The sequence below is a fragment of the Loa loa genome (genome assembly GCF_000183805.2).
Source record: "Loa loa unplaced genomic scaffold supercont3.313, whole genome shotgun sequence".
Lineage (NCBI taxonomy): Eukaryota > Metazoa > Nematoda > Chromadorea > Rhabditida > Onchocercidae > Loa > Loa loa.
Genome location: NW_018108493.1, coordinates 42,166 through 51,806, shown reverse-complemented (window position 1 = coordinate 51,806; position 9,641 = coordinate 42,166). Strand labels below are relative to the sequence as shown.

The 9,641-nt window shown below is 23.6% G+C and overlaps 1 protein-coding gene across 1 annotated transcript in view; it reads right to left on the bottom strand.

Annotated features, from left to right (window-relative positions):
• Window positions 1-9,641, bottom strand: part of LOAG_18439 (hypothetical protein) — a gene marked incomplete at both ends in the record, with an annotated part of 14,529 nt that overhangs the window by 3,002 nt on the left and 1,886 nt on the right. The window contains 15 exons of the mRNA XM_020451098.1: window positions 44-236; window positions 878-1,057; window positions 1,373-1,411; window positions 2,270-2,380; window positions 2,824-2,904; window positions 3,697-3,882; window positions 4,289-4,364; window positions 4,762-4,879; window positions 5,242-5,375; window positions 5,679-5,809; window positions 6,710-6,781; window positions 7,191-7,257; window positions 7,753-7,818; window positions 8,435-8,668; window positions 8,863-9,032. Of these exons, the coding sequence (XP_020305147.1) occupies window positions 44-236; window positions 878-1,057; window positions 1,373-1,411; window positions 2,270-2,380; window positions 2,824-2,904; window positions 3,697-3,882; window positions 4,289-4,364; window positions 4,762-4,879; window positions 5,242-5,375; window positions 5,679-5,809; window positions 6,710-6,781; window positions 7,191-7,257; window positions 7,753-7,818; window positions 8,435-8,668; window positions 8,863-9,032 (1,858 nt within the window). The remainder of the gene's footprint in view (window positions 1-43; window positions 237-877; window positions 1,058-1,372; window positions 1,412-2,269; window positions 2,381-2,823; window positions 2,905-3,696; window positions 3,883-4,288; window positions 4,365-4,761; window positions 4,880-5,241; window positions 5,376-5,678; window positions 5,810-6,709; window positions 6,782-7,190; window positions 7,258-7,752; window positions 7,819-8,434; window positions 8,669-8,862; window positions 9,033-9,641) is intronic.

The following is a 9,641-nucleotide window of genomic DNA, read 5'->3' as shown; positions in this document are numbered from 1 at the left end:
GAAATATGCTACCTGCATTTTCAAATTTCTCAAAATATGCTACCTGCATTTTCAATTTCTCGACGTGCATTACGTACTTGTCCAATTGCTGCACTTTTCCTATAAATTCCTTCAACAAAAAGAGCCTTAAGCTCAATAGCTATAAATAATTTATTGATAACAATTGGAATTGTTTCTTGTTCATCCACAAGACTACTCAAATTAGCACCAAAAAATCGTCCACCAGATTGTGAATCCTGCAAGTTTATATTAGCTTCATTTTTTTTTTGAAATTTAATTCAATGAAGATAAATATAAGGAATAGAAGCGCAAATAGTTTAAAATCCTTTTTGCGCTTTCTTGCTTTATTTATTCGTTCTCTATGATTTTAACATATTTTTTGATCCTGAAAAGTTTCCCGACATTTCCGGTTAATAAAAGTTGTAATTTAATGAAATTCATAAAATTATAAATGATAAAATAAATTGAAATATTTATCCATGTAAATTTTATATTCTATTGGATAAATTGTCGGATGGGATAATAGTTTGAGGAAATTAATTCTAAATGAGCAGGTAAGGAAAGGTCATGAACTCTCGTAAAATACGTAAGAATTTGGTGAAAGTAAAAAAATATAGAAAATGAAAATTGAAATAATTTCTGACTTATCAACTAATCTAATCTTTCCTTATTTTTTGAAATTACAATTTTAGATAACTCTAATCGTTTCTATCTAAGAAATAATCGGAAGCATTAGTTTTATATGTGATTTCGGCTATTTCTCCAATATATTTTGCACCACTTTCTTTTTTCTCTCTCTCTCTCTCACTTTTTTTCTGGTTCTTAAATATTTCATAAATGAAAATTTTAAAAAATAAAAATTAAAAAATTAAATTACTGCTTGCTGTAACGATTGAGTACAACTTGTCGTAATCTTTGAATGACATTTCTTGTGACAACTTATACGACATGCTTTACAAATAAAAATTTTTTCAGCATGCCACATGAATAAATTGCACACTTCACAATATGTTGGTACATGAACGTATTCTAATTTGAATCGATGACCATTATATGTCTGAAATTAATGGTCAAATTTATATTTCTGATTACTGAAATGCATTCATTTCATTTTTCGAATGTTTTTATTTATACATGAAAAAATGAAAAATTCCAGGAATATAAAGATTTTATGTAAATATATAACAATAAAATAATAAATTTTTGTTGTTATATTTGATTTCTTCAGTATTTTATGTAAGATTACAACTAAAACAATAAAACAATAACAATAAAACAATAAGTTTTTGTTGTTATATTTAATTTCTTCAGTATTTTATGTACGATTACAACTAAAACAATAAAAACAATAACAATAAAACAATAAACATACCACTGTTGCATCGGATTTTCTTCGTTTTTTGCGAACATTCTGTAATGAAAGATAATAAATCAATGGAAAATCAATTTTATCACTTGTCAGGCAAACAAATAATTGAAAAAAAAACAAATATAGATTTTATTAAAATTATAATTACCATAATAACCAGATTAGCTATTACAATAGATAACTGGCATATCATATTTTCTCCTTCTCTTTTTCCTTTCTTTTTTTTTTTTTTTTTGTGGAAAAAGTTTTGTAATGAAAATTATCAAGAATGCTTAATAATTAAACTTTTCCCGAACAGGATATGTCGTATTTGTTAGTCTTTTAAATAATATGAAGGTTAGTTATGTGAATTTGTTAATTAACTTAAAATCAATAATTCTGATTAGATTCATTTTGTGTTTGTTCAAAAATAAAATACCTGACAAATATAATAGATAAGGAACACACAAGCAGATCATTTGCACACAGTATTAATTCAAATAAATTGTATTTCAGTTATTCATTCCGTAGATATATAATTTCTAAATTCGAATCATTTCTCATAATCCTCATCTTCTGAACTTTATATCCTATAATAGGATAATGTATTATGCATAGTAAAATTAATTGAATTTAAAAATGCAACATGCACATGCAATTAGAATGTCTCATAAAAGTAGTTTGTTTACATGGGAATTTTTTTTTTCCTTCGAGAAAATTCCAATTGAATGAATCGACCTAAACGATTGACAATTCTAGAATATTCTTTTGAAAAAGCTAACAATATTCTGTTGACAAATCATATTGATATATTAATTTTAAGGTTAATAAACGGAAAAAGAACGCATAAATTAAGTTAAAACGATTAAATGTTAAAGTAAAAAAAGAAGAGAAAAAAAATGGAAATATATTATTAATTACCTCAAGAACATTCGATTTCTTACTTGATTTCTTACTTTTTGTTTGTTCATGCATAAATTCATTTAAGAATCCACGAAAAGCATTTACACCAAGTGTCGTGGGAAATGTTACCTGTAATCACGTATGTTACGTATATTCACGTCTAACACATTGTATATTACAATGAATGAATATTTATAATAGTATTTTTTTTTTTTGAGATAAAAAAAAAAGCAAAAAAAAAGGAAAAAAAAGCAATTATAAAATTTAATAGAATATTTTAATTTTAATTTTCGAATTAAAAAAATCATTTTTAAATTAATCATTGGTTTGATAATATTTTGTAAATTAGAGAATAGTAATAATAACAATAAAATATTTGATAAAAAGATAAAGTTATATTGAATTTTGTTTAAATAATTTGCTAAAATTTCGAAATTTTTATTAATTTAAAGTCTATTAATATATAATTGTAACTATTATAACAATCATTTAGATAATGACAACATATTAATTCATCCTTTCGATATCTTACAATTTAATTAAGATTCTAGTAATAATGGAATATTATATACCTGTTCTTGTGCTGAAACTTTAGTTAATGAACCTTCAAAAATAGTAATAAGATCGCGATACTTTAGCACTGTTTTATTTTCCTGAAAAGGTCACTGAACATAAAAGGTCAATAGAATTAATTAGCGTCTTAATAATATCACAAAGAGTTGTACCTTTTTGTTTTTTTTTGTTTTTTATGAATTATAAGTCTTCCTGTTTTTAATGTTAACATTAAATTAAATAATAATAGAAATGAATTGGAAATTTTTTTCTCAGTCACTAATTTTTTACAAATAATTTACGAAAACATATCGTTTATTTTGAAAATTTAGTTAAAATTTGAATTTAATTTATTTAATGTTAATGTTAACCTTTAACCTCTCCTTCTCCAATATAAAAGGTTACAATTTAACTTTTATCCATGAATGCATTTCAAATTCTTCCCGCGTAGTAATTGCATAAATTGTAATAAAGGGTGGGGGGGGGGGAGGGTAGAAGGGAGGGGGAGGCATTAATGTATTGAAATTGATAATAAAACATATTTTGGAATAATTTTGCTATACCTAAAATTAATTAATTAATTAATTTAATTAGTAATAAACGAAAAAGAGCAATAAAATTTGCAATTTGATTAATAGATTAAAAATAAATAAATAGGTTGAAAAAAAAGGTAAAAGGTAAAAGTGGGTCAAAGGTGAAAGTTAAATTAAAATTAAACGAAAACTAAAATTTTTTTGAAATAATTTTAAATTACACAAAATAACTTTAATAAATAAATAGGTTGAAAAAAAAGGTAAAAGTAGGTCAAAGGTGAAAGTTAAATTAAAATCAAAAGAAGACTAAAATTTTTTGAAATAATTTTAAATTATACAAAATAACTTTATGATATTTACATTGAGAACCGCTTCATAGCCAATAATTTCCATATGAAATTCCTTGAATGCTTTCTTGAAAATTGCATCAATTTGTGTATCTCTTTTCATCTTATTATTCTCCAATTTCGTTAGTTTTTTGAAAATAAATACATTGAATTGTCGCAAGTCGTTGTCACTTTCAATAATCATATCGCTAGGATCAGTCTAAAAATTTATTTTAATTAACTAATTTTATCAAATTTTCATTTAATTAATTAAAACAGAAAGTAATTCAGGATCTTCCAAAATTAATTATTCCTTATTTGGCAAAGTTACTTATTTACTTCCGGATTACATTCTTTATTAAACTAGAAATGACATGTTTTATGACATGATAAAGTTTATCTTTTACAATGAAATTTTCAATTTCAAACATCTAAAACATTTTAATTTAGTTCCTTTCTATCTATATTATATGCAAATTTTAAAAAAAACAGACCAGAAAGTATTACAGCTTAGTTCCGGAAATATTGTAATTTTTAATTCCCGAAATATTACAGTTTATATATTTCATGTGTACCACGAATTTATTTGGCAGGTACAAATGTTTTTTTTTTTAATTTAATCCTACCTGTTGTTTAGTTTTATGTAGACTAAAAGATTTAGTTGGATGAAGGATAAGTGGTGCAAATGATTGTTTTGGTGATCTGAAAATAAACTAATAAAATTAAAACCGGTTGAAATTCCATATAAAATATAATTAGATCCTTCACAGATATAATAAATATATAATTAAAAAAAAATATATCCCATGAGATTGCTTGGCTAATCTCAGAATGATTATATTCCAGAATTATCTTAAAGTATGAAATTTTAAATTTCTATTTTTATTCATTCATTCAACATTATCTTATCATATTTAAAACTATCTAAAAATTCATCCTTTATTCTAATTCTCCGTTTTATTCTACACTAATCAATCCCATATTACTATAATGATTAGATTTATTCATTATCAAATTTTAAAAAAAGGAATTTTGAATTTCATTTAATTTAATTCAAACAAAAGGTATGTTAATTTTGATAATTTCAAAATTTTTTCACTTTATTTCCGATTCCTTTCTTGATGGCATATCATCCGAACGAACTGAATGAATTATTGCTTGACAAGGAATATTTGATGCAAATGAAGAGCATTCTTTGTGGAATGATAACTTACATTCTGAAATTAACAAAATCGTTAAATGATAAAATTGTTTAAATTTTAAATTTAAAAAAAAACATTCGGTTTAATTAACTTGAAGCAATGTTTGAATTCATTTCAAATGCATACTTATAATTATTTATCTAAATTGCTTATTTTTAACCCGCTTAATTAGAATTACATTAATTAGAATGCAAAAAAAAAAATATTTTCTCAAAATTTTCCATAAATTTTTATGGAATTACTTCGATTGTTGAATTGTTCAAATTTTAATTAACTTTTAATTGTTAAATTAGAGCATAATGAGACTGTTCCTCACAAAATTATTCCATATTTGAAAGTAATTAATTAATCAAAAAGAATGAAATTAAAATAAATACCTGTGCATTTGTTTCCCTTTATCAATATACCTGTAAAATTCTTACTGCATAATGCACAAATTTCATGACGATGTAATCGACTTAATTTTAAATTATGTTTCATTGGCGTTTTAGTTCCTTCGATTTGTGTCATGCTATAAAATGAAAATAATGATAAAAGAAAAAATAAATGCTTTGCTAAAAATAGGACAAGAAAAATTGGAATTGATTAATGCTAACTCAAATAATTACACCAAATATCAAATTCTTTCACATTTAATCTATTCATTTTCATTCATTCAAATAACAAATTATCAATGGCAGATAAGAATGAGCTATTTAGCATGAAATATTAGTAAAATTAAGTGAAAAAAATAAAATAATATGAAATATAAAAAAGAATTAATTTAGGTCAAAGAATAATTTATTGAGTAAAAAAAATATATATATATATATACCTTGTATTAAGTGAATCTCGACTTTCACCAGTACCTGAGATGCTATCACTACGTCGTGATAAAAATGCCTTCAAATGTTTTGTAGCTCGCATGAAACCCATCTTTCGACTTTTGCTCTTACTTTCTGGACTCTAAAATTTTAATAATTTATAACAAAATAAAGTTGTAAATATGATTAACAAGATATTATGAACTTGTTTTTTTTTTTTAAATTTTTTTTCACATAAATTTATTTCATTACTCAAAAAAAAAAATAAAAGTGATTAAATTATAATTTAATGAAGGCACTTCCTCGTTGTCTTTTTTTTTCATTTTATTTGCTAGCTTTAATTGAGCAGGTTTGTCTGCCTTTCTACCTTTTATATATATGACTTGTCACCATAAGTTTTAGATGTATAAAAATTTTTAGCGAGTTATAATGATCCATTATATGTCATATGACAAGAATGAAAAGTGTGACAACTTTTTCCGGTTGATTATTTTTACCGAAACTTTAGCATGGTAATATTGAAGACATTAATTTCTAATATATCGAGGTAAATAATTACATTTAATTAGAATTGAATCGACGCATAAACAAATTTATTTCCGGCAAGATTAATTACCTTAAACGGGAATGGCATTTAAGATTTAACAATATGCAGTATTATATTTATTTAATTCCGACAACATTACCTTAACCGGAAATAGCATTTAAGGCTTAAGAATATGAAGTATTATATTTAATTCCGGCAAGATTAATTATCTTAAACGGAAATAACATTTAAGGTTTAACAATATGATGTATTTGTTTAATTCCGGCATGATTAATTACCTTAAACGGAAATGGCATTTAAGGCTTTACAATATGAAATATTGTATTTAATTCCGTCATGATTAATTACCTTAAACCGAAATGGCATTTAAGGCTTAACAATATGAAGTCGTACATATATATATATATATATATATGTTAGGAAAAAATTATTTGACGAAATATAATTATCATCTGTGATAATTATAAACATTTAAACTTCAATTTATTGGCTTACCGCAGGTATCATATGTTCAGGAATTGAAATTCGATCAGTTTCTGTGCTTGCAGCTCTTCGAAACATTTTCATCTGTAAAAAGAAGAAATAAAAAAAAAAAAGCATTTAATTTGAATGAAATTAAAATACTTTTTAAATTTAATTTGAAATCGTTTCCAAAAAAAATTTGATTTAAAAATGGTAAGTATATACAATTGAAATATCACTCAAAAATTATCACAATTGAGGTAACGGTAGTTTTTTTTGCTTTTTTTTTATCGAGAATTTTTCAAAAAAATATATTTGTTTTGCTAAATAATTACAAGTTGGTAAACTTTAGCAACCGGAAAAAAAAGGTTATCAGTAATTATGTTGAATGTAAAAAGCATAAAAAGTGATAAGGAAGAATATCAAATGCTTAAAATTTGTTTTGAAATGTTAGTGAAATTTGAATTCAAATATACATTTTGTAAATTTTCATACAAGAAATGATAGAGAAAACCTTTTTTGTTGTAACAGTTGATACTGAACTTATTCGCCTTTTGAAAATTGCTGAATCTCGTGATGTCCTGAATAATAATGGATTGTAAAGATGAATGAAACTTTGATAATTCTTATCACTGTTCAAATAAAAAGAAAATTCTTATCACTGTAAGAAAGTCTTATCATAGTAAGAAATTAATCAATGTGTTCATTTTGAATACACTATATTACAAAACTAAAAATTATCAGTAATTATGCTAAATGTAAAAGCATAAATAGTGATAAGAAAGAATGATATTCCCATTACTACATTTTGATGATAAACTAAAGGTGTGACAATGATGAAATTATTAATTGAATGCATCCGCATAATACAATATCATTATTTATCAATTCAAATGCAAAAAAAAAGAAAAGGTCAAAGGGCAAAGTGTGTTTTTCATGTTGAATAGTTAGTGCATATTTCATTAATAGAAAAGGGGAAAAAATAAGATTGAAAATGATTCGATGGATAATGAGTTGAAAAAAGAATTTAGCATAGATAATAAAATTTAAATGCAAAAATTAATTTGTCAACTTACTCAACAAGTTTTAATTTTTTATCTTCTAATATGAATGTTGCATCAAGTTCTGTTTCCAAATGAACACTGAAATAAATATGAATTATCTTAACAATTTAATGAAATTTAACAATTTAATAACCAACCTAATGATTATCTTAACAATCTAATTAACCAATCTAATGATTATCTTAATAATCTAATCAATCTAATAATTATCTTAACAATCTAATTACCTAGTCTAATGATTATCTTAACAATCTAATTACCTAGTCTAATGATTATCTTAACAGTCTAATTATCTAATCTAATGATTTCCTTAATAATTTAATCAATCTAATGATTATCTTAACGATCTAATCACCTAATCCAATGATTATCTTGATAATCTAATGATTATCTTAACAATCTAATTACCTAGTCTAATGATTATCTTAACAGTCTAATTACTTAATCCAATGATTATCTTAATAATTTAATCAATCTAATGATTATCTTAACAATTTAATTATCTAATCAAAATCGATACAATGATATTTGCCTTTAAATAAAATTCATGCATCACTATTTAACTTTTTTTTTTTACCAATTTAATAATATTGTAAAAATGTCTAAAAAGAAAAAAATGATAGATTTTCGATTGAAAATATACTAAAATAAACTGGAAATGTTTAATTTTTGAAAATAAAAAATGAAAACATACCTATCTAATTCAGTTGAACTTCGACTATCTTCTTCCTCTTCTTCCTCATCTGGTATACTAGCACTTGTTGATGCTACTTCATCATCCTCATCTGAACTTGCAAATTGCGCCAATGATTCAAGATCATTCAAATTAAACGATGCTAATTCCATTTTTCGTACAATCTTTGTTATTGTAAAATTTGGCGAATGTTTGTATTTCTTTGGATTATTTTCCTTTCTCATTTCTTCATATCTAAATTCAATTATTAATTCATTTTAATTTTTAAATTAAGAAAAAAATTAAAATTAAAAAATTAAGAAAAAAATTAAAAAGTAAAATTAAAACAAAAATTAAATCAAAAGATAAAATTAATTGAAATAAATTTGAATAAAAAGAAGGAAGGGGGGGGGGGAAAAAAAAACAAAACAAAACAAAGAAAATTATACCGTCTTCGAGCATATGCACCACGATAATGTGCTTGTATAGCGACAATTGCGCGACGAATTTGCTGATATCTATGCTCAACCTTAAAACGTTTCCAATTTCGTTGAATTATTAATGCTGCATCATACATTTCACGTAAACGATTTCTTACAATCATCCCACGAATTGCTGCCTGAAAAAAAAAATGTCAAAAATTTTTTTGTGAAAAAAAATCAAATAATTATAAGTTATCAAAATTTTGAAAATTTTCATAATAAACAAATCAATAAATGCATTATCATTGCAGATAATTTAAAGTTTAAATTATCCATAATTGATAACTATACTTATTAGTAATTTTCAATCTTTTCTTGACCAATGATCAATTTGACTTTTTTTTTTTGTTTATAGCAAAAGTTTAAAAATAACAAATTTTATTAATTCAAAAATAAATTTTAATTAAAACTTTTAATGTTAATTTTCAATCTTTTCTTGACCAATGATCAATTTGATTTTTTTTTTTTTTTGTTTTTATAGCAAAAGTTTAAAAATAACAAATTTTATTAATTCAAAAATAAATTTTAATTAAAACTTTCAATGTATTAAACAAATTTTAAAGTAATATTATAATATTAAAAAAAAAAAAAGAAAAGGAACATGAGAGCAAAGTTAAGTCTTTTTTTTTTCTTCCTCATTAATGCTTTTCTACATTTTGCAATACCATCTTGAATCACTTTTAAACCGTAGATCATCAGTTCGAAAGTACTAATTTTATTAANATCATATTCATATCATATCATAG